This window comes from Hemitrygon akajei, chromosome 2, assembly GCF_048418815.1.
Source record: "Hemitrygon akajei chromosome 2, sHemAka1.3, whole genome shotgun sequence".
Classification (NCBI taxonomy): Eukaryota; Metazoa; Chordata; class Chondrichthyes; order Myliobatiformes; family Dasyatidae; genus Hemitrygon; species Hemitrygon akajei.
In genome coordinates this window covers 26930433-26956704 of record NC_133125.1, presented here as the reverse complement: position 1 = coordinate 26956704, position 26272 = coordinate 26930433, and the positions used below count along the sequence as shown (strand labels likewise).

The 26272-nt window shown below is 41.8% G+C and overlaps 1 protein-coding gene across 3 annotated transcripts in view; it reads left to right on the top strand.

Annotated features, from left to right (window-relative positions):
- dtwd2 (DTW domain containing 2) overlaps nucleotides 1–26272 on the top strand; it is a 135499-nt gene that overhangs the window by 73698 nt on the left and 35529 nt on the right. For all 3 annotated transcript variants that reach the window (XM_073069078.1, XM_073069088.1, XM_073069070.1), the window contains exon 4: nucleotides 4716–4908. In XM_073069078.1, the coding sequence (XP_072925179.1) occupies nucleotides 4716–4908 (193 nt within the window). The remainder of the gene's footprint in view (nucleotides 1–4715; nucleotides 4909–26272) is intronic.

The window sequence follows — 26272 nt, the reverse complement described above, 5'->3', positions numbered from 1 at the left end:
TGCACCATGAAGGGGGAGGGGCTGTCATTACTGACTAGAAATTAACTGGACTGGTCACGTAAACACAACTGTAATAGCACATATGAACTGGTAATTTTGTGCTGCAGAATTTAATGTCTGTTTCTCTAGAACCTACATCCAACACTCTCACCTTGTATATGCTGCTTGGAGTATTTGAGATGCAAGATCTGCACATTGTGAGACATCAGGCATGATCAGCCTGAAGGGAAGCCACAGTAGTGTCACAGCGAGACTTACTTACAGCTCAGGGCTTCAGAGTTCAATTCTGACATCATCTGAAAGGAGTTTGTATGTTCTCTGCTTGAATGGTGTGGAGTTTCTCCAGGTGCTCTGGTTTCCTCCCACAGTCCAAAGATGTACCAGTTAGTAGGGTTAATTGGTCAATGTAAATTGTCCCGTGATAAGGCTAGGATTGAATTGGGATTGCTGGCCTGTGCAACGCAAAGGACTGGAAGAGCCTGTTCTGCACTGTATCTCTAAATAAAATGAAAATAAAGGCAGGCCAGGTCATGATTATCTACTTGCATAGAACATCTTTGAAAGGACATTCTCTAATAAAAAAGACAGATGGACTTGCACAACAAAGTTTTTGGTGTGCTATCATGCCTGCCTGAAGGCTTCTGTGATATGTGGAGTAGCGTTGAAGAGTCCAGCTCCTATTTTTCCCCATGTGTTGCCCAGCTCCACTGTAAGCCTTGCAAACTCTGAAGCAACATCAATTGGCTGAAGTCCAGTTGGAAGCTAACTCATTTTTGAGCAGTGCTGCAGAACTTAAGATATCTTGGAGTGAAAGCTCACCTTGCTACCTTCATTATAAGTAATAGCTTGACTTTCTCTGACCAACAAACTGCATCGATAAGGGTAGGCAGTGGCACCTCCCATGATTATTCTAAACACTTGTGTCCCACAAGTGTCCTCAGCCTTCTGCTCTTTAATATTCACGATTGTATGGTCAGATTCTGCTCTAACCCCATCTACAAGCTTTCAGATGATGCCAGTGTATTGGGCCACATTTCAAATAACAATGAGTCTGAGTGTAGGAAGGAGGTGGAGAGATAATGACATGGTGTCATGCCAACAACCTTTCTCTGAGTGTCAACAAAAGAGTTGATGATTGACTTCAGAAAAGGTTGTGGTGCACGTACTCCTGATGACATTAAGGTGTTGAGGTTGATAGCTTCAAGTTCCTAGGTGTGAGCATCACCAATAGCCTGTCCTAATCCAACCACATTGGTGTCACAGCCAAGAACGTTCCGCAAACCCTCTAGTTCTTCAGAAGGCTAAAGAGACTTGGCATATCCCCGTCAACTCTTACCCATTTTAATCAACAGAGGAAGCATTCTATCTGGATGCATAATGTCTTGGTATGGCACCTGCTCTGCAGGACACTGCAGAGTATTGTAGACACAGCTCAGCTCATCACGGACTCTGTCTATACTCTCACTACCTTAGTAAAGCAGCTAGCTTCATCAAAGATATCAACCACCGTAAACATTCTCTCTTATCATCTCTCCCATTGGGTAGAAGATACAAAAGCCTGAAAGCATATGCCACCAGACTCAAGGATAGCCTCCATCCCACTGTTATCAGAATCTTGAACGGACCTCTCGTACAATAAGATGGACTTGTCACCTCACAATCTACCTCCATATAATCCTGCACTTTATAAGATCTTGTGGTAGCTTTTGCACTTTGTTCTGCATTGTTATAATTTTCCCTTATTCTAGCTCAGTGCAATGCCTAAGAATTTGATCTGCGTAAACAGTATGCAAGACAGTATTTCGCTGTATCTCGGTACATGTGACAACCGTAATCCATACCAAAACCAAAGCTGGTCGGAAGACTTCATAGCTGTCTGGTGATGAGGTGGAGCATGACTTTAATGTATGATTTGCACTAGATTAAACTGGGACAGGTTAATTAAAAACTATGACTGCACTGCACTTTTTCCTGCACTGTCCAATTTCCCAAACCTTGGCATGAAGCTGAATTGTACTGAACCATGAAGTGATTGCTCTGGCTTCAGACAGTTTGACATTGACAAGGCTTATTACAGAGATTGATTAATGCTGTCTGTATAGTCTTACAATTAATTATAACCTTGCAAAATTTATTGAAATATTTTGCTTGCTACTAAATCCAGTCAACTTTCAAAGGGTGTAAATTGGTTCTTGGTAAAATAATTGGCATCTTTCAGGAGCAGTTCTGGGAAATGATTTGTTTCCTTTGAGTCCCTGTTTTAATTTTGCTTTTGATTTTGAGCTGCAAGAGCTAGAAATCTATCATGAAAGCAAGGATGCTGGAAATAGAAAACAAGACTTAACATTTTCATGGTGTCTTTCCTGACCTCAGGATGTTCCCGAGTGTTTTAACTTTATTTATTACATTTTAAATATATTCACTATTGTAAGGTAAAAAAAGGTCAATAACCCAATATATTGTCATTCAGTCATAAACTATATGTGAAAGAAATAATGAGAATCCACTTGTAACTTGTAAATTAAATTGGCTTTACTGCATCACTATTTCCTTGTTGCCACTGACTAGATTAACACTATCTCCTTGTCTGAAAGGAAAACCAAGTTTCCAGTTCTATTACATTTCTTCTATTTCTGACTCTTTTTCTTTGACACATATCAAATAAAAGAGTTCTGCAGAACTGGAAACTGTTGTTCTGCTCTTTACGTTCATTTCACACTAACATGTGGAAGCAAACGTAGGACAATATCAAAGCAAAATGAGGGAAGACTCGAAGCTGCAGAAACGTGGTTTTGGAGAAGAATGGTGAAGATATTGTGGAAGGACAACGTAACAGATGTTGCAAAAACTTCTCAGATTAATGACAGGTGTAAGGTCATGACTGCCCATGTCATATGACATGGCACATAATGATGATGATATTCTGCTTTTACTTTTCAGTGTCCTTATTCCATTGTCTAGACATTCAAATCACTCTGCTGCCGATCCTTCCTCTCTGCCCAAGTTTTAGCCTTCCCAGCTGTTATTTTAGGCCAAATACATTTTTATCCTTCAGCTTTTTTTGCCCATCACTGATTGGAATCCATGACCTTCAGTTCCTTCCCTCTCACTGTTGATTCCTGGCCTTCATTGCTTGTGCGTGTTATTAAAGCCTCACCTGTCAGTTCTTCCTTCCATATGCACATCATCAGCTCTTTTTTTAAAAAGCTCAACATTGCAACTTTCATGCTCTCTAAATATCATCTCATCTTTAGCCCCACTCTTCTCTTTGCTCTGTGAACTGATAGTTGCTTATCATACTCAAATATTATTCAACGCTCCCAATCTCACTTACAGCAGGTCTTGTTCCCACTGCTGACAGTGAAATCACAAGAAGTTCTCTCTCTGAGGCTGGATACCAGTAATTCTATCCCTACTTTCCTTTCACAGTCTACCTTGGTATCACAACAATTAGAGGACAGCTATAAAAATTCAAATTGTTGTTGATAAACATTTGACTTTTCACCTCTGATCTGCTTTCTTTTCTTTCGGAGCAATTTATATTTTTATTTCTGTGAAAAACTGTGATGCAATCTACTTTGCAGGATAATAAAAGGATTAGAATTTAGTAGGTTTATCTCTTCATTGTAACTCCCCTATCTTCTAATTACCTTTAATATGAATAATACATTCATTAATGTTGTCTGTGAACTGGTACAAAAGTTGAATTCCTTGCAGTTGATGATCTATAGTGCAACAACTTTGATATTTATTATTTATTTTTCCTGTATTTCTTTTCATGATTTAAACCAATTAGGACACTACAGAGGGATATTCTTGTCAATAAATGTCTAGTATCAGATGCTAAGCTAGATAACGGAAACGAAGATAAATACCACTCAAGGCAAAACACATCTGTTTTGTCCAGCTTGTATTTATAAAATATTCATGCTTTGACAATAATGAAGCTTTTCCTTTTTCAAAAATGGACATACTGTTTCTGTTTAGGTTTGTTCCTTATAGAAGTTTGTAGAGATTGGTCTTCTATGACTGACAAGCAGTCCAAGTTCCCAGACACTGCCCTTTAGATCAGTCTGTTTTTTTGGTTGTGGTCACAGATGCTTCTATTGGAGGCCTCATACAACTATTTGAAGGGACCCACCCTAATCTCCCCAATCACGTGGCAAACTGCGTTCACAGACACCTGCTGAGCAGAGAAATGCAGGAGTGCCAAGGGAGAGATGAACATGAAAAGAAAAAGAAAAAAGACTGCTGATAAAATAAAGGTAAAAAATGTTACTTCATTAGGTGCCCTATCATTACTTAGTGTTCCAGTAGCTTCCCGTTCAGATAGCGCAATCTGTAGAGTGGCCAGAGGACTCAGTTAAGAGTATCTTTCTGTTAAAGTAGGGATCTGATCAACTGTCTACCTAAGTGACATAGTGCCACAGGTGGAAAAGAAATTCCTTACTGCTTTAGTAAGCGGGTTTAAACCTCATCTCCAGTGTTATCTGCGTCGAGATTATCTGTTCTCTGTGTTCCAATGTGTGGTTCTTCCAGATACCACGGTTTCTTCCTACATCCCAGTGGTTGGTTAAGTAGCAACTGTAAATTGCCCCAGATTTGGAGGTTACTTAATGAAATCCATGTCACAAATGTTAGAAACGTTAGTAACTGTAATTTAGAAAGTTCAGGGAAATGTAACAATTGACTGAAAAGTTTATTTTATTTTAAAGGCATCCTGAACTTGCAGCTGTGTGCCAGAGTATTAGTACATTAGTCTTGTATCCTGGACCCGAGGCAAATAACCTGGAAGAACTTGAACTCGATCCATCGCTGTCTCCATACAATATCATTATCATTGACGGAACATGGAGCCAGGCCAAAACTATGTTTTATGGAAATGCCCTCTTTCGTTTGCCAAAACAAGTAAGTACTGAATAACAACACTTACATTGGATTTTTGTACCTTTCCAAAATTTGATTCCTGCTACAGTGAGCTGCTGTTATAATTTCATACTTTTATTTAGCTTATTAGCTGCTCGTAGCTGGTTTGATGATTGGACAGTAGCCTTGCTTTCTCTAGACTTGGGAAAAGAGCATTAAACTACAAGTCCCATTCATGCTGAACAATAAACAAATATTTATCAAAATTTTAGTACAAATTCATCACATAGGAGCATGCAACCTAACAAATATATGCACTGGTGCAATATGAAATAGCGTGTTTAAGAAAAATGAGTGAGTGACATAAACTGTTCATGTGTGACAAATTAATAAACCATTGAATTGAGATATATCCAAAGATCCTAGGCTCTTTTTTATTATCCTAAACACTTACATTGGATTAGATCTTGTTATACAAATCTAATCATGCAATAGCATAATTTGAACAGAGAATAATACTGCTCCATTATATTTAAACAGGATGCTTGCATCAATTCTATGTGTTCTCATATATTCTAAAGTTCATCTAAAAGCCTGAAACCCTTCACTGAACTAAATTCCCTGTTTGTTTTTCTCCCTTTTCTCTTCAGAGGGAACTGAATGACTTTTGCAATCCACACCTTAGCAAGTATTTGGGATGCTTGGGTCCTCAAACAGGTGTTTTTTTTTACTGACTCAAACTAATGTCTCAGTTAATGAAGGCTCTTTATCCTGAACTGTAAACTCCGCTTCTCTTTCTGCATGTTACCCGATCTGCTGAACATTTCCATTATTTTCTTGTTTTATTTCAGATTTTCAAAATCTGCAGTTTTTAGTGAGATTACATACTGCTTGCATTCGTGTTTAACGTGCATTTATTTTCTCAGACTTTGGAGAAAGTTCACATCATTTCATTTTGTTACCCCTTCCGTTGAATACAGAGTTAAATAGCTAAGCACTGTACTTTAGGGAAGACTCTGCCATTTGGATCAAGTTCAGCAGGAATTGATGGGAAGTAGATTTATGGAGATATTAAGGATTAGAATATTGTCCTTGGTTACATGCTCCAAATGCACAAAGTACTAACAGTTGGATGTTGATCTTCACTTCTGAATTTTGTTCTATTTAATTACCGAAGTGTAATTTTGGAAGCTGTGTACAGTGTGCAGCTGCCACCTTAGTTTAATATCTAGCCCAAACAATTGAGAGCAAGTTTTTACCCTTGGTTCCTTTTGCTGCTCTTTCTTCTTCAATTGGCATCTTCCTCACATTTTATTAATGTTTTATTTATGATGACTCTTCAAACATTGCAGAAAGGATTCTTCATACATTTTTAAAATGTAGCTAGGGAGGATTGAAATGGAACTTGCAATGTGTCACAATATCAGAACTTCACAAATTGTCCTGATTTATCAATTGCATGACTTCAGCATTTCAATATGTCAGAAAGAAAAAGCATTTCTAAAGTATAGCTGAGTAGAGTCTGATGGAATTTAAATTATGCTATTACTGATGGAAGATCTTGCACAGCAGTATTAAATTTTATTTCATAATGTACAGTACAGTACAAAAAAGTCTTAGACACATATAGCCAGGGTGCCTAAGATGTTTGCACGGTATTGCACTATATTGCAGCTGCAAAAAAAAAATCATGACATGTGAGTGATGATAAACCTGATTCTGATATGGGTCTCTATTGTGGTCTGAGAGTGGGAAGGTGACAGGGAGAGGGTAATCATGGTTGGAAAAGGAAAAGGGAGAGTGGAGGGAGCAGGAAGCACCAGAGAGACATTCTGTAATGGTTAATAAGCCAATTGTTTAGAATCAAATGACATTGCTTGGTGTTTAAGGGTTAGGTATGTTCACACCAGTGCCATATGCCCTCCCTTTGGTACTTCTTCTCTGCCACCTGTCCCACCCCCTTCCCATGGTGCGCCACCCTCACCACTTCCAACATCCTTTGCTCCTGCCAGATTTACAAACTTGCTCTCAATTCCACGTTGACAAATACAGTACTGTGCAATACCTTAGGCACTCTAGCTGTATATATGTGCCTAACACTTTTGCATAGTAATGCAATACCTGAACTGGAATAGGAATCATGTACAACCTAAAAGGGATAATAGCTCTGTGAATCAAGGTTTGAACTATAAGAGTGGGGGGTGGAGTTGTTGGACTATTCAGAAAGTTCAGAATAAAGGAAGTAATCTGAAAGGTCAGCAAACAAATTGCAGTTAAAGGACATAACAATAAAATAGCTGTTATTAATAAAAACATCAAAATAATTAACAAAACCTGATGAAATTACCTATACTGTAATGGGCACAGTTTTTAAAAACCGAAGGAATAGCAAGTGACCATTTACAACTCATGTTCTCAGTATTATTTATTTGCTCTTTTATTTATTAGTTGCATAATTTGTCCTCTTTTGCATACTGAACACTTGTCCACCTTTGTACAGTTTTCCATGGATTCTTTGGTATTTCTTTATACTGGGCATGATAGCCAAGTTGTTAGCGTAATGCTCTGAAGGATGTATGACCTGAGTTCAATTCCTACCACTGCCATAAGGAATTTGTACGTTCCCCCTGTGACCGCGAGGGTCTCCTCCGAGTGCTCCAGTTTCCTCCCACAGTCTAAAGATGTATCGGTTGCTAGGTTAATTGGTGGCTGTAATCTGTCCCGTGATTAGGCTAGGGTTAGAAGGGGATAGCTGCGCGGCACAGCTTGAAGGGCCTGTTCCGCACTGTATCTTGATAAATAAATAAATTCTTCTGGGTGTCTGCAAGAAGTTAATTTTCAAGGTGGTATATGGACACATACAGTATTTGTATTTTGATAATAAATTTTGAACTAAAGATCATAGTAGAGATCAGAGAACAGAGTTTTGGCATGGGAAAATAATTTGGTTTTTAGTTTTCATAGTTCATTTAGGTTCATTAGCAACTTCTATCAAAATGCAATCTGTCAATATAGAAGTAGTTGTGAGGCTAAGAGAAATAGAAGAATGGGAGGCTTTAGGATTTTCAGCACATAAACTGATCGCAAGCTTGTGATTAATGTCATCTAAAAGTCAAAAAGAAGCAAGTTTAGTCACAACCACCAAGAGTCAATGTTCTTTGGAAAAGTATTGGCTGTGTTAAGGCAAGAATAAATGGCACTATTATTGGACAGGACTGGATGACAGGTGATGGTGGAGAAAATAGGTTGGTTGAACCAACTCATGAAATGTTTGAGAATGGTAGAAGCTGCATCATTGCTTGGTACTGGAAGTGCAATTGCGGCAGATAGGAAGGCTCTATTTCCGGTAGTAAAAACCGCCCAGCAAATCACTGGTACCAGCCTGCCCGCCGTCAAGGACCTATATGTAGAAAAGTGTCAGAAATAGGCTAGTAACACCACGAAGGTTCGCACCCACCCTTCTCATGGACTATCTGTCTCACTCCGATCAGGGAGGAAACTATGTAGCATCCACACCAAGACTACCAGGCTCAAAAACAGTTACTTTCCCCAAGCAGTAAGGCTGATCAACACCTCCACCCACTAACACCACCATGACTTTATTATTTCCTGTCAATCGTCTTATGTTTCGATGTTTACTAATTTTTGAAATTTATTACTGTTTGCTTTATCCTTGTGATTTGTTTTGTGCTGCATCGGATCCAGAGTAACAGTTATTTTGTTTTCCTTTACACTTGTGTATTGGAAACGACATTAAACAATCTTGAATTCTTGATGGTAATTTTGATTTGGTGCAAAATTGGTGGTGTAAGCAGAAAACTGACTAATGGAGCAGAAGAAGTAGAACACATCTTGGCAGAATGCGGGACCTTGAGGCTTCCTCTCTCTACAGTTCTACAAGCCTTGACGTCTCACGCAGGCTGCCATTGCTGATGCCTCTCCATAACTTTTAGTATGATAGGTAGTGTAACTCTCTGGTTCCACCGGCTGTGTAAGTCTAGGAAAGACAAACGCGTGAGATTGAGGTGCCAAACCTCCTGTTTGTGTGGAGGCTGCGTGATGTGTCACCCTGTTACAAATCAGTACCATGAAATAACAGACAGTACACCATAGGCAATTAAACAATTTAGCTTTATAATTCTTAATTTGACTAAAGGGTTAGTAAAGTAAAACAAAAAGGGCCTTTTTTAATGTAACAGTCTATTGTGTGCAAGTTGGAACTCACAGTTTCCCTTTCACCGATTTCCCCGGGCTTAGTCGACTCCTGGCCCCACTCCAAGTCCAGTCCTTTCTGGTGTCCATGACCTCTCCTTTCTGGCATCTTCTCTCCCCATCTTCCGCCGAACAAAAGACCCAGATCAACTCGGTGCCAGGCAAACAGCACGAGAAGACACTCACCTCCATGGACGGCTCACATCAAAGCACCCGTTATCTCTAACTATAACCCAAACACTGCTTCTACAGAAAGACCATTACATTAGCAGTAAAACCTTCCCTAGGGTGTTACAGTGGTTTTATTGATGTTAAATAAGGTTTGGTGTTTTTGAAATTGCAGTCTTATTTACAGCATTCCAGGAAAAGTGAATTATTGAATTGTTATTGATGTCCAATAACAATCTGGAATAGCATGTGATTATACAATATACTTATTAAACATGTGGAATCATCCAAAAGCTTTTCACAGAGTGCGGGAGAAATAGAGACAGAGCAATAATGAGGAAGAGATACAGGAGTAAAAGGAACATCTGAAGAAGATAAAGTGATATTCTTGTTTTGATTTGGTTGTGGCTGATAACGTATCTGATCAAATTCTCAGACTGCAGATTGAAGAATGGCCAATTGTACCAGGAATGAAACCATAATCATTTATCTTATTTAATTGCATTCATTGGGCTGGTAGCCGTGCATCATGAAGTGCAACAAAGCAACAGTAGTGATCAGTGGTGGTTACTGTGCTGACTTCATAGTGCATTCCTGCCAGTATTCCATTCAGGACAAAGGTAAGAGACAGATGATTTCAGAGCTAATATCCTTTGTGGTTTAGAGCTAGGGACCATGAGAAAAAGAGGTTCTAAGTGGATGATGAATTAACTCTGCTATATTTATCAGGAGCAATAATCAAGCACTTTCTATTTAGAGTACCAAATCAATGAATGAATAAATGCCTCAACTTGGGGAACAGTTCTAAACATTTATTCATTGGCATAAGCTTCATATTATATTTTTTTTACCACCCATAGTGCATCATCACTCTGCTTTGTTGCATGATGTATTGACAGAATAAGGTTTGCTGCTGGTCTATTACTACAGCCTGCAGTCTTTTATCTACAAAAGCAGAATAATATCATTTCAATTTTTTTCTAAAGTATTTAATTGTATATGTTATATGTTTCTGTAAATGGATGCACCTCGTGCAAACAGAAGTATTCATAATGCTGTGCCATCGCGTTGAAATCGCCTTTTTTGTGATAATGCAACATTAAATTACATAGTTCAGAAATCCCCCATAGAGGCTGTTGAATAAATTCAAATATTATGAATGAAAGTACATAAGTGATATATTCTGAACTGCTCAGCTCAGCGAACAGATAAAACAGCAGTAGTAGATATGTCTACAACTCTTAAGCAGGGGGTATTCAAAACAATCACAACAAAATGTCTTGTGTCAAATGAAATGCAAAAATAATGAAACATATTTTTAACAATGAAATATGAAGCAGTGCTGTTATTACCTAATGCTAGAAGCAAGGCAAAAACTGTTAATATTGCTAGCTCAGTTCAATCTTGTTTTGCAATATTGTAGCTGGGGAAGTGGGGACTCAGCGGACTTAACTCTCAAGCATGCAGGTACGGCACTTTTAAGCGGACAAAGATTCATCGCAGTGGCTGGAGCAGAGGGAGGAGGGGAGGACTCTAAGCCAGGTGGAAATGCCAAGGAATGAAACTCACTCTGCGCAATATCTTGTTAGCTAATGCTCAATCACTGGAGAACAAGACTCAGGACCTAAGGTCAAGATCGTTCTGTTGGCAGGACATAAAGAATTGCTGTGTTCTGTGTTTCATGGAGACATAGCTCATTCTGGACATGCCAGATACGTCGGTAAGACCCAAGGGCTTCTCAATACACCAGATGGACTGGACTGCTGATTTGGAGAAGGCAAAAAGTGGAGGTCTGTTTTTCATGATAAGGTCTTAGTAGTATTCGAATGCAGGGGTCTTATTGCATTCCTGTTGCCCCGACCTGGAAATCTCCAGTGATTACGTACTGTCCGTTTTATGTACCAAGGGAGTCTCTATGATCCTGACCACAGTTAACATCTCGAAAAGCAGATGTTAAACAAGCACTTGATGTATTGAATGCTGTAATTAGCAAGCAAACTGCTTTTCAAATCTTTGTTAGGGACTTCATTCAGGCTTGTTTGAAGAAAATTCTGCCCAGTTCTCCTCAACATATCACCTGAGGCACCAGGGCTCCCAACACATTCGGCGATTGTTACACGCTGATTAGGAATTCACAGGCCGCATTTTGGGAAATCTGATCATTTAGATGTCCTCCTCTGACCTGCTTACAAGCAGAGAAGAGCAAAGCTCCAGAGGTAAGGATAACAAACAGGTGGTCGCAGGAGGATGAATAGCAGCTATGGGATTGCTTCAAGCCAGTAGACTGAGACTAGGCCACGTTCAAGGACTCTGAACAAATACCCCACAGTTGTCACGGATTTTATAAAAACTGTATCAGATGAGTGTGTCCTCACAAAATCAATCAGAATTTTCCCTAGCCGGAAGCCCTGGATAAACCCTGAGATCCACAGTCTGCTGAGGGCCAGATCAGTGGCATTCCCATCTGATGACCAAGTTAAACACAAGAGGTCCGGGTACAATCTTCAGAAAGCCATCTCATGTGCAAAGTGGCGATTCCAGGCCAAACTTAAATCACTGAAGGATGCTTAACAGCTGTGGCAGGGCGTGAATGCTATTACCTCTTACAAAGTGAAACCAAGCGACATAGGTGGCACCAAGGCTTCACGCCCAGATGAGCTCTATTCCTTTTATGCTTGCTTTGACCATCAAAATATAAAGGCACTTTCACAAACACCTACAGTTCCCAATGACCCTGTGATTTCTGTCTCTGAGGCTGACGTGAGAGCATCCTAATGGCAGGTGAACCCATGAAAAGCATCTGGCCCAGATGGGGTAGCTGACCGTGTACTACAGACCTGTGCTGATCAACTGGCTGGAGTGTTCACTGAGATCTTTAACCTCTCACTTTGGCAGGTTGAGGTACCCACCTGCTTCAAGCAGGCTTCAATAATGCCGGTGCCTAAGAGGAATGTGGTGATCTGCCTCAGTGATTATTGTCCAGTAGCACTCATCCACATTGATGAAGTGCTTTGAGAGATTGGTGATGAAAAATATCAACTCCTGCCTGATGAGTGACTTAGATCCATGCAATTTGTCTACCAACGCACCATGTCAACAGATGATGCTGTTTCATTGGTTCTTCACTCAATCCTGGAATATCTGGAAAGTGAAGATACATACATCAGGGTGCACTAAATTGTCTACGGCTCAGCATTCAATAGTATCATCCCCTCATCAAAACTAATCAATAAGCTTCTTGTGCAACTGGATCCTCGATTTTCTGACTTACAGACCCCAGTCAGTACAAATTGGCAAACACATCTCCTCCACAATCTCCCTCAGCACAAGTACTGCACAATGCTGTGTGCTTTGCCCTAGCTTATGACTGTGAGGCTAAGCACAGCTCTAATGTCATATGTAAGTTTGCCAATGACACCACTATCATTGGCCGAGTCAAGGATGGTGACGAATCAGTATTATGGAGGGAGAATGAAAATCTGGCTGAGTGGTGTCACAACAACAACCTCTCATTGAATGTTAGCAGGACCTATGGTTATTGACTTCAGGAGGAGGAAATCAGAGATACATAAGCCAGTCCTCATCAGGGAGTCAGAGGTGGAGGTATCAACAACTGTAAATTTGTCAGTGTTATCATTTCAGAAGATCTGGTCTTGGTCCAGCATGTAAGTGTCACTAGAAAGAAAGCACAGAAGGACCTCTTAGAAGTTTGTGAAAATTCAGCATGACATCTAAAACTTGACAAACTCCTGTATATGTGTTGTGGAGAGAATTTTGACTGATTGTAGCATGGCCTGGTATGAAAACACTAATGCCCTTGAACAGAAGAACATAACAAAAAGTAGTGGATACAGCCCATTTTTCATAAGTAAATCTCTCCCACCACATTTACATGGAGTGCTGTCACAGGAAAGCAACATCCATCATCAAGGGCCCCCACCTTCTAGGCCATGCTCTCTTCTTGCTGCTCCCATATGAATAAGGTACAGGAGCTTTAGGACCCACCCCAGGCTCAGGAACCGTTGTTACCCATCAACCACCAAGCTTTTCACTCAAGTTTACTCACCCTTTCATTGAACTGGACTCACTTTCAAGGACTCTCCATTTCATGTTCTTAATAGTCATTACTTATTTATTTTTATAATTTCTTTATTTTCTTATTTTTGTATTTTTAAAGTTTGTTGTTGGTTTCATTTTGAATATTAGTGCTAGTCCATCATTGATTCTGTTGTGTTGTATTTACTGTGATTGCTTGCAAGAAATTGAAACTCAACTAGCATGAACATGATGATGTGTGTACTTTGATAATAAATATACTTTGAACTTTTACATGATGCATATTGTGTTACTTTATCAATATAATGTGCAACATATTCTTTAATATCACGTGAGAACCTGAACTTTACATTTGAGCCAAAGTGAATTGTAAAGCCTTGGCCCATTTTCATATTGTTATAAATATTTATCACATTGCCCAAAGGGCTTGTCATAACACATAGGCTGCGTTACAGGTGACAGCTCTATAACCGTTATCTTCAGCAGCCTCCATAAGCACCTACCATGCTTTATATTAGGAACGGTTTTTCCACGAAGTAATTTGGAAGTGAGGAGCATTCATTAATCCTTAAATGGAGATATTTGAAAATGGGCACAGAGATGACAATGATTGATGAAAGCACGGCCAATATTTCTGATGCAGATATCATCAAACATTAAAGTGTTTGCTCAGTTGAATGGTAACTACATACAATCAGCACATCTCTTGGTGTTCACTAGGTGCATAATTCAGCATATACTAATATCAAAAGTGGCATGTGCCACTTAGAGCTAGATTCCATTTCTTAAAGTGGGATGTGCTGTGACTGCAAGAAGCTTCTGAAAAAGTCAGTTTATACAATGGCTATTTGAGGAATGTTGTGAATTCAAACTGGTTTCCAAAATATTCTAATTCTGCAATGGAAACCTTTGTACGGAAGTAGAAAGAAGAGTTGTGATACATCAGCAAAGGGCCTCCGTGCAAATTCTGCTGGAGGAAACTAGTTGTGGTTAATGCCAAAAATGATATTAAGAGGATCTGGATGCAGTATTGCAAGAAGTTCCAAAACCTTCCATTTCCCAGTATTCCACCCACACCCTATCTTCCAGCCGGCATAATGGGGATAGGGTTCCTCTTGTCCTACAGGGAGAAGGCAGGAGAATGGTGTTGAGAGGGAAAATAAATCAAAGTTGATTGAATGGTGGAGTAGACTCAGTGGGCCAAATGGCCTAATTATGCTCTTGCATCTTTGCAACTAACACCCCACAAACACTCCGCATTCCGCACATCATTCTCCACAACCTCTGCCATCTTTACCAAGATCACATCTCGAAGCACGTCATCACCTTCCCCACACTCCACAGGGATTGCTGTCTCTGTGACTCCCTTGACAAATCATCTCTCCCCACTGATCTCCCTCATGGCACTTATCACTGCAAGTAGTGCAAGCGCTACACCCGCCCACTCATCTACCATTCAGGGCCCCAAATAGTCCTTCCAGGTGAGGCAACACTTCACCTGCACATCCATCAGGGCCATCTACTTTATTTACTTCTTAGGTACAGTGGAGATGTCTGGGGTAAGTTTTTTTACGCGGAGAGTGGTGAGTGGGCTGCCGGCGGCGGTGGTGGAGGCGGAAACGATAGGGCCTTTTAAGAGGCTCCTGGATAGGTACATGGAGCTTAGAAAAATAGAGGGCTATGGGTAAGCCTAGGTAGTTCTAAGGTCAGGACATGTTTGGCACAGCTTTGTAGACTGAACGGCCTGTATTGTGCTCTAGGTTTTCTATGTTTCTATCTGGTGTTCCCAGTATGGCCTCCTCTACATTGATGAGACCTGATGTAGATTGGGGATCTACTTTGTCAAGCACCTTCACGCTGTTTGCAGCAGGCAGGATTTCCTGGTGGTTAACCATTTTAATTCCACTCCCAATTCCCGTTCTGACATGTTGGTCCATGCCCTCCTCTACTGCCACAGAGAGGCCACTCTCAGGTTGGAGGAGGAACACCTCATATTCCATCTGGGTAGCCTCCAACCTGACAGCATGAACATTTATTTCTTTAACTTCCAGTAATTTCTCCTCCCTACCCCTTGTTTGTTTTTCCACTCGCCTTTCTTCGGCCCTTTACTTTTTCCACCTATCGCCTTCAAGTTTCTCACTTCATCACCCCTTCTCCACCCACCTACCCTCCCCCTCGCCTGACTTCACCTATCACCTAGCAGCTTGTGCTCCTTTCCTTCTCCACCCCATCTTCATATCCTGGCTTCTTCCTGTTATGCCGTTGGCCCCCTCCTTTGTGAAAATCGCAAGAACTCTAGTTAAGGGGGGTCAACTGACCCAAGAGAGAGAGACGTGCGAAAGACCACGTTCTTCCAAGAAGCAGAATAAAAGTGACTTTGACTATTGTCTCATGGAGACCACCTGAAAAGCCCTCGGGCAAAGTGGGCTGGTTGAGAGAGAGATCGCATTACCTGCAACTTGATTGACACCTGCGATCTCGTGAAGAAGTATAAAGGCGGGTCTGAGGGGAGGACCCTCAGATGCACCAAGGAAACACACGAAGGAGAAACGCTAGAAATCCTGCGACAGCGTTTTAATAGCTACAGCCGGTGGTGGGGTTCGTGTGCGTCCTTCCCTTGCCTGGGATTGGCGACTTCACCACGGAAGAGAGTCCATTCCCCCGACGAGACTTCCGACTACCTCCTACAGGTTGGAAAACCTGTCGGGTAAATGCTTCATGTTCTCTGTCTTTCTAACTAAAAGTGCACCAACGCGACACTTCCGCCGACAACTAAGTGAAACTGCCGTGATCTAAAAGACTTTTAGCTATCCAGTGAACGATATAAAATCTACATTACCCCTAGACGACGATCGAGCTTGTGTTTTGAATGATTATTATTACACCGGTGTTTTAGATTGAGTTTTGATGATCTGAATGTTTTGTATTAACCATACGTTTGTGCCCTTGTTGAATAAAACGGTTGAAAATAGTAGCATCCGACTCAGCTGATCCATCTATCTTTGCTGGTAAGTTACCTGGTTACGGGGTTTTCGTAACAAGTGGGGTTCTCGTCCCGGATTTGAAACCAAACGGGAGGGTCAGTGAATCTGGTTATGCAGGTAGCCAGACGAGAAACCAGCAAAGATGGATGTGCAGGAATTTAGGAGAAACCCGACGGTAGAGGCGCTATGGAAAGCTACAAAATCAGACTTAGTAAGTTTGGCGCAGGCATTAGACCTCACAGCGGTGAAGCCAGCAATGAAAAAGCAGGAAGTGCGAAGGGTCATACAACAGCATTACGTTGGGAAGAAGGTGTTTGCAGCTGAGGATTTGGAAAATATTCCCGAAAGGAGATTAGTGAGTGGGACAAATCAGGCAGAGTTGGAGAAAGCAAGGCTGGAACATGAGTTTAAAATAAAGCAGCTAGAAGTAGAAGCAGCTCAGAAGGCTGCAGAGAGAGAAGCCGAGAGAGCTGAGAGGGAAAAAGAAGCCGAGAGAGCAGAAAAAGAAGCCGAGAGAGCTGAGAGGGAAAAAGAGAGAGCCGCAAAGGAAAGGGCTGTGGAAAGAGAGCATGTGTTCAAACTAAAGCAGCTAGAAGCAGAAGAGAAAGAGAAACAAAGGAACCATGAATTGGAGCTGGACAGGCGAAAGCAAGAGCGAAGAACTCAAGGGGAAGAGAGAGAGGAGGGGTTTGATATTAGTCGGGCGTTGAGGTTGGTCCCCCCGTTCGAGGAGACGGATGTTGATAGTTATTTCTTGCTCTTTGAAAAGGTGGCAGGGAATCAGCAGTGGCCCAGAGAGCAATGGGTGGCGTTGTTACAAAGTGTGTTACGAGGAAAAGCACAGCGGGTATATGCCGCGCTGCCCACAGAAAGGGACGGGAATTATGATCAAGTAAAGGAGGCCATTCTCCGAGGTTACGAGTTAGTACCTGAGGCGTATAGACAAAGGTTCCGAAATTTAAAAAGAGGGTGGAATCAAACGTATACAGAGCTAGCCCATGAAAAGGGTGTGCTCTTGGACCGTTGGTGCACAGCTGAAAAGGTGGCCGGGAACTATGGGCGTCTCAGGGAGTTAGTTTTGATTGAGGAATTTAAAGGTTGCGTTCCGGAAGAGATCCGAATGTATTTAAATGAGAGGACGAATCAGTCCATCTCAGAGATGGCTAGGCTCGCAGATGAATATGCCCTAACCCACAAGACAAAGTTTTCCTCGCCAAAAAGTTACCCGAGAGACCGTCGGAATGGTAGGGAAAGTCCGCCGGCTAAGGGAGAAACTCCGCCGGGAGCTAGCACAAAAAGTGAGGATAACAGACAGGAAACCTGGAGATCTCCTGGTTTAAACTGTTTTAATTGTGGAAAGGTGGGACATATTGCATCAAAATGCTTTGCTCCGAGAAAGGAGCCAGAGAGGGAGAGAGCAGCGATCCCTATCGGGCGTGCAGTGGTAATCAGGAAGTTGACAAGAGGGCCCCAGGTAGATGGAGTACTGGAGGGGCGGGAGACATTTAGTTCCGAAGGAACCGTGTCTTTGAGGGAAGGGGACCCCCCCATCCCTGTACGAATTTGGAGAGACACGGGGGCGGAACTATCGTTAATTAGCCGTAATGTGTTAAATTTCGGCCCTCGGACGGGGGAGGTTGCCCTGAGAGGAATCGGGAACCAGACCGCGGTCGTGCCTTTGCATAGGGTCTTTCTCGATTGCGAGTTGGTGTCGGGACCTGTGGAGCTAGGAGTCCTGCCGGAGTTACCGGGGGAGGGCGTGGACCTCCTGTTGGGTAATGGCCTCGCGGGTGGGAAGATGGGAACCGCCCTGATAGTTGAGGCCCCGCCCATGGAGTCCCCGAGCTATCGCGCATGCGCGGTCACTCGCAGCCTGGCGAGAGCGGCGACTGGGACCGCGCGCAGTTTGAAATTGGCCCAGACGTTTTTACTGACCCTACACCACGAGGGTTCAGAGGGTGGTAAAATGGAAGGTAGTAAAGTAAAAGGGGGTAAGGGCGAGGAGATAGCTCCCCCCTTAGTGAAGAGAAAGGTCCTAGAGGTAGGAAATAAAGATGAGAAACGGATAAAGCTGTTAAAACGTCCAGAGTTGGACGTGGTTGATCTGTCTGGTTTGGCAGAATTGTTTGGAGAAGTTGAGAGTTCTAAAGATGTTCTCGATGGTCTCGAGAGTGAAATGAGGGCAGTCTTAGAGGAGAAGGGTATCCTTGCTGTGGAGAAGTCAGCTGACATGGCCGAGGAGGTTGTTTCAGCTCGCAGGGTTGCGCCTTCCCCAACAGGGGGCTGCCTGGAGAGTTACTGGAAGGAGGGGGGGACGTTAGAATTTGAAAAAGGTACGGGTATTGAAAACCTGGAAGAGGCCAATGTCCCGTTTGAGTGTGTCCAAGATGGGGATACACATGGTGCTGAACCTAGTCACGGAACTCAAGGGAAAGGGGGATGTGTAGTTCCCAAATTGAATGAAGAAAATTTAAAGGCTGGACTGATATCAAAAGCAGCAACCAGGCTACAGAGACAATGGCTTGGTACCACAAAGCCTGTGAATCAATTACAGGTTGAGTTGGAAGGTAAAGGGGCCCCACACGCTATTGTTATTCCAGAGTGTGGTGTGAAAAGGCAGAATTTGAAATGCTGTCTGAACAAAGCGAGATCGCTTGCGGATCTTAAATTGGAAACTAATAGCATGACGGGTCCTGAAGAGAAAAACGACAAATTGCCTAAAATTAAGGAATTGGGTGGTCTAAGTTTGGAACACGCTGATAAAATAACTCCTATGAAAGGAGCGGGCGAAAGCCTATTTCGCCAGGGTGCCCAAGATCGCCACGAGGGAATTAACCGGAAAAAAGGCGAGGGTTAATGGGGACGCGATTTTTAAAATAGCAGAAGCCGGTTTTAAGGGATTTTGACAAAGTATGTGAATAATAAAGACAACACCCATGGAAGCTTGACTGTTAAGTTTGAAAGTAGCATAAAAATTTGTCTTTTGCATGAACCTTTGTAGATGTATGTAAGCTAAGATCACACCTCCTTAGTTATGTTGCTGAAGAAAGCAAATAAATAAGGTGGTTATTGAGCTGAAGTTTGATGCTACCAGGTGTTAGTAGGGCACATGAGGTTAAGGTATTAAAGAAAAGGGGCACTGTACTTGTTACCTGTTTAGATACTGACTTGAATGTATAACAGTAGTACTCTGTGAAGAGAAAAGCTTGTGTAGTATGTAGATTCAAAAAAAAAAAATTCCTGTGTCAACCTGTTTTTAACCGCTGGTTAAAAACCCATTATGGGGGGAGGTGTTATGCCGTTGGCCCCCTCCTTTGTGAAAATCGCAAGAACTCTAGTTAAGGGGGGTCAACTGACCCAAGAGAGAGAGACGTGCGAAAGACCACGTTCTTCCAAGAAGCAGAATAAAAGTGACTTTGACTATTGTCTCATGGAGACCACCTGAAAAGCCCTCGGGCAAAGTGGGCTGGTTGAGAGAGAGATCGCATTACCTGCAACTTGATTGACACCTGCGATCTCGTGAAGAAGTATAAAGGCGGGTCTGAGGGGAGGACCCTCAGATGCACCAAGGAAACACACGAAGGAGAAACGCTAGAAATCCTGCGACAGCGTTTTAATAGCTACAGCCGGTGGTGGGGTTCGTGTGCGTCCTTCCCTTGCCTGGGATTGGCGACTTCACCACGGAAGACGGCCTAGCTACAGGGGAAGCCACAGATGAGAGTCCATTCCCCCGACGAGACTTCCGACTACCTCCTACAGGTTGGAAAACCTGTCGGGTAAATGCTTCATGTTCTCTGTCTTTCTAACTAAAAGTGCACCAACGCGACACTTCCGCCGACAACTAAGTGAAACTGCCGTGATCTAAAAGACTTTTAGCTATCCAGTGAACGATATAAAATCTACATTACCCCGAGACGACGATCGAGCTTGTGTTTTGAATGATTATTATTACACCGGTGTTTTAGATTGAGTTTTGATGATCTGAATGTTTTGTATTAACCATACGTTTGTGCCCTTGTTGAATAAAACGGTTGAAAATAGTAGCATCCGACTCAGCTGATCCATCTATCTTTGCTGGTAAGTTACCTGGTTACGGGGTTTTCGTAACATTCCCCTTTCCTTTCCAATCCTGATGAAGGCTCAAAACGTCGACTGTTGTTCCGCTTCATAGGTAGTGCCTGACTTGCAAAGTGCCTTCAGCATTTTACGTATGGGATATGGAACCAAGGCACGTTCCATCATATAATGAAAGGGGTAACAAGACAAAGTGATGAATGCACAAGCTACTCATCTGTCACCTGGTTACAATTTCTAGCAATCAAAAATCCACCTCTCACAATAGCCTCTTCAACTGCTGTAAGTGTCAGCCCACATTTCCTAGCTTGAAACACCCCTAGTTTAACCATGGCACACAACTACATTGCACAGTGCCCCGTGACCAATACCCTGTTTATTGGACAACTAATTGGAGTCAGCAGGATCTGATTGACAGGTAATTGGCAAACCAGACTAGTTCTGGCATTCATTGGTGAGGTTGCAGTCAGCTTCCAAATCTGCCTCCATCAGATCTGCAGACAGTATATTCCAAATTCCAGTCACACACTGCGTATGTCAGTTCTTAATTTTTCTGTTTTGTTTACTACTTGTGATCTACACTCCTCAACCTCTCCTTTTAAGGAAACAACTACCCACTATTCAGTCTGTTTGGGCCCCCTCATCATTTTATATACTACATTTAAATCCTCCCCCAGCCTTCTTGAAACACCAAAGTCATTTCAATCACTCCTTGTAACTGAAGACTGTCATCCCAGGAATCATTCTTACAGATCTTTCTCGACCTCCAGTGCTTTCATGTCCTTCCTACAGTATAGTGACCAGAACTGAACACAAACATCTCGTTCAAGCTCGACCATGTTTTTAAAAATTTCAACTTAATTTTCTGACTTTTATACTGTACTTCAGTTCTTTGTTGATGAAGCTCAGAATTGCTTATGCCTTATTAATCACATTCTCAACGTTGTCCTGTTATTTTCAAAGATTTCTGCACATATATGCCAGCTCTATCCATTCCTGTACTGTTACCTGAGCAGTATCCTTTGTGCTGTATTTCAGGTCGAGACCTCATATCAATTCTCAGCCCTGAACATCAATTTTCTCTCTGCCTCCACGGATGCTGCCTGAACTACTGAGTTCCTCCAGCACTTCGTTTTCTGTTTCAGATTCCACTATCTGTAGTCTCTTGTGTATTCATCTTTATTTTACCGTATATTTCCTCTTAATCTTCCTTACAAAATGCATCACGTTTTTCTGCATTAATATTCATTTGCTCTTTTCAGCTGCAATTTATCTTCTTCTCAGTATGCAATACCACCAAGACCTTTTATTATCAAATTTAGAAATTGTGATTTGTGCCTTCAAGTCCGGGTCATTAATATACATCAACAGAGGCAAAGTCTTCTACTCTGATCAAATCTGCACAGAATACTGCTGTTCACCCTTCTCCAGTCAGAAAACAGTCATTCACCACAAACCTCTTCGAGTTTTACTTAAGCCACTCCATATCCATGCAGAAAATGTCCCTGTCAGGCCTCCTGTTTCAACCTTTGTTGATCTGTAATTTGGCACCTTATCAAAAGCATTTGTATGGTTCTGCTGCAGTTCTGCCTGCCAGTGTTAGCTCTGAGCCAGATCCAGAATCATTCCATTGAACTGGGATACCCAGGAACTCCAATCAAGCCATCAACTGTAGGAAAGCAAAAGAACAGTGAAGACAAAGACATTATGTTTGATGTGACACAGACTAATTTCAGTGCTTAGTTTAGAGCTGGAATGTATATGTCGTGGGATTTGAATGTCACAGGCAAGGCCAACAGTTAACATCCAACTCTATCTTCCGGTTTAAGATGGCGCTACTGAAGCTGGGTGGCAGTTTACTGGTAGCTCAAAAGGCAAAAAGTATGACTAAAAACATCATTAATAACACCTTTGCTGAGGTAAATTGTGGTAGAATATCAGTGCAAACAATGAAGAGGCAATCATGGGACGAGCCGTGCTAGTGTGTTGCAAAGTCAGGGCGTAACATGTTCGAGACGGAGATGGTGTCAGTGTTGGAGATGGAGTTGGAGCAAGCGATTTGGAAAGGAGTCGAGCTGGAGGAGTTTTGATCAAAACCAAGTGTGAGGTTGAATTGCTCTAAGCATCGAGCCTGTTTGGAGAGGTTGACAGAGGCTCTGGGCCCAGAGCTTATCGCTGTGGTGGGGCCCGGATCCTAGTGCCGGGCATGACCCGGCGTTTAGACAATTTAAACAACGATCCAGATAGACTGGAAAGGCAGGATGTCTGGACTGGAGGTGAGAGTCGGGTGATTTTGCTCGCTTTCTGGGGATGTTTGTTCCTCTCTCTGTGACACTGAGGCTGTGAGACTCCTCCAGTCAATTCCAAAGACATGGAAAATTCAACTACATCACCAGGTTTCTTGAATGGCAGATTGCCTTGAAAGAGTAAGGCTTACAAATTGAATAACAAGTTACTAATTTCCCTGAAGAAAATTAGTAAACCAAATGGATTTTGACAACAATTCAATTGATTTGTTTTTACTAATGGCTTTGTGTTTAAGTTCCAGATTATTAACTAAATTAAATTCCATTGCTGCTGTGCTGGGATTTGAATGTTTAGCTTTGGATTGTTAGTCTGGGTCTCTGGATTATTAGTGTAGGTCGTTGGATTGGAGGTCCTATAATTTGACCTCTGTGCCACCATCATATCATGATCTAGGTTGTCAGTAAACAGCACACGTTGCTCATGAACACATTGTGATGGCTCAAATGCAGGAGTCATAGAGGACTGCTACAGAGTGAGAGGCACATTGACGGCTACCAGCATACCGACATGCTGTAGTGCTGCTGATCAGGAACTAGCTGGACAATGAAGGAGAACAATGTGTTTCAGTTACAGCGGATCTTCAGGTTTCCTGGTGATATATAGGAAGCAATTTGCATGTGGTTAATGGAACCCTCCATCAGCCACAGAACTCGCACGTTCCCTTCATCTTCCTATGGCAAAAAAGAGAGCTTTATTATCTTCCATTGTGCCTCAGAGGATGAGAACCTGTAAGATATTGCAGTTTCTGCCTGCAAAGATCCCAGTGCATAAAGTCAAGGGCAATGTGGTTCTCTCTCTTAAGTTTCCCATTCTGTCTACAGCAGTTGGGGGATTTTGTTCAGAATATCTTTACTAAAGCACAAACAACTTTTGCCTCTCTTAGTCACACCTGCACTAGTGGCTGAATCTTCAACAGACAATTACTGTATGGGCAAACCCAATTCAATTGAATTTCCATGCAGTTAGATAGTCATATCATGCTTCCAATTTGTGAGCAGTTGTAAAGAAAAGTGGCAGCTTGTAGTAGTTCATCTGTCAGTATGTTCCGGATTTCTGGCCTTTCATATTAGCAGCATGGAAGCATGAAACAAGCTGGAGGTGAGGTGATAGCACACCTGCCTCTAGTTCCACCACTGAACTCACCTCTGACCTGTCTGACCCGAGTTGAGCTGCAGAGTGTACTTTGTGCCCGACCTACAGCTTCATGTCCGCTAGCAAAATAGGGTTGCTGACCTTAATTAAAGATAAGCAATTAATATTTCATTTTAGTTATGCAAGTTTTAAATGAAATTGATTGTATTATTTTGTTATAATTAATGTTTTGAAATACTTTCTAAATGTGATCATCCTGGAAAAAGCCTTTTGATGGCACGAGCAGAGCTTACATCCTCCTGTTAGTCCATTAAGTGGGGCCTCTAGTGCTGCCTGTATAGAGTTTGCACGTTCTACCCGTGACCACGTCCTCTGGGTGCTCTGTTCTCCTCCCACAACATAGAAACGTGGTTCGATATGCCAACTGCCTGTTGCAAATTGCTCCTGATGTGTAGGTCAATATAGAATCTGAGGAGATTAATGAGGATGTAAGGATGTTAAAATGAGATCAGTATAGCTTTCGTGTGTGGTTGCATAGTAGTCAGTGCAGTCTTGTTGGACTGAAGGGTCTGTTTGGATGCTGTATCACTCTGTGACTATGATTAAATTGTACCCATCTGGTTCCCACAGATATCAATGAGATCAACGACCAGATTTTTCATTCCGTGTTAAGGAAAAATTGCCATCCAGACACTAAATGAGTTCTTGAACACTTCTTCAGTCGTACGGAAGGATCGTTTATGTTCACCTGTAAAGTACCTTGGTTCAATGTCTCATCCAACAGAATGCAGTACTGTTTGGTCTTTCACTTTAGGTTATGATTACAACATATAAAATAGAAGCTGAAATGGATCATGTGCCCCTTTGAAGCTTTCACGGCCATTTATCATGATCGTAGGTGATCTTCTATACGTTTCATTTTGTTCCCATATCCCTTGATTCCCCTAATATCCAGAAACCAATTAATCTCTATTTTGAATGGAGTCAATGACAGCTTACACAGCTGTCTGCAACCTCACCCAAAGATTCAGCAACCTCTGAATGAAACTACTACTCATTTTGGCACTACTGGCCTTTGCCTTATTCTGAGAAAGTGACCTTTGACTCTAAACTTTCCAGTGGAAATGTTAACTCTGCATCCAGCCTGTTGAATTCTGTAAAAAAAAAATTTAACTTGTGCTCGAATCTCTGGAGTGGAGTTTGAATCCACAATGTCTTGACTCAGAAACAAGAATATTCAAACTTAGACAAGGCCAACAATCACAGTTTTCTTTATGCCAAACATTTTACCAGTCACAAGGTTTCAAAATTCAGTAATTCAGGCAATTAGAGTTTGCTTGATGGGATGTGAAAAAGATCTCACAGTAGTAATGAATCAACTACATTGTAGTGGAATAGTCTGAACTGCTCCCAATAGAGAACTCCTTCTAGCTTTCAGATTGACTTTGATCTGCATGGGATGTGAAGATTACATTAGTGATGGAAAAATATGACTGCCTCCCCAACTATAGAAGTCATTATATAACTGTCATAGACACCTCGGGAGACAAAATCATCTCTTTACTTGGGGCTTGGGATTCATTGGGGGAAAAAGTAATTTGTGAGTAGAAGCAAAGAGCAGTGATGTTAATAAAATTTCTCTTTCAAAGAGCTGGCACAGGCCCAATGGACCAGACAACCTCCCATGCTGTACGAATCTATGATTGACAATGTTTGTATGTACAGGCTAACAAAAATGTTATTTCAGAAATTAATAGTTCTTGAATTTTAATGTAAAAGCTGCCAATTAATAACATAGCATGTACCACCTGATGTAAAGAGTAATGATTGCCTTTGGAATCATTTTGGAAATTTTATATTTATTTTGGAGTTGTAGAAAATCTATTTGACCTCAGCTTGTCGCTGGGAGACTTATAACATCAGAAGGTTATAATATTTATCGAAAAACTTTCGGCCCACAAAGCTGTGCCAAACACATCCTTATTGTAGAAATTACCTAGGGTTACCTTTAGCCTTCTATTTTTCTAAGCTCCATATACTATCCAGAAAAAAAGACTCTTAAAAGACCCTATCGTAAGACCTCCCCTACCGTTGCCAGCAGCCCATTTCAGGCACTCACCACTCTCTACGTAAAATAACTTAAACCTGACATCTCCTCTGTACCTACTTCCAAGCACCTTAAAACTGTGCCCTCTTGTGTTAGCCATTTCAGCCCTGCGAAAAAGCCTAAGACTATCCACTAGATCAATGGCTCTCACCATGTTATACACCAATGTCAGGTCACCTCTCATCCTCCGTCACTCCAAGGAGAAGGGGCCGAGTTTGCTCATTCTATTCCCATAACGCATGCTCCCTAATCCAGACAACATCCTTGTAAATCTCCTCTGCGCCCTTTCTATAGTTTCCACATCCTTCCTGTAGCGAGGCGACCATTGCATATTACTGCTTCATTTTTTAAATAAAAATGTTACCGTAATTTGTGTTCGCTTGGGCTGGGAGAATGGAAAATTTTC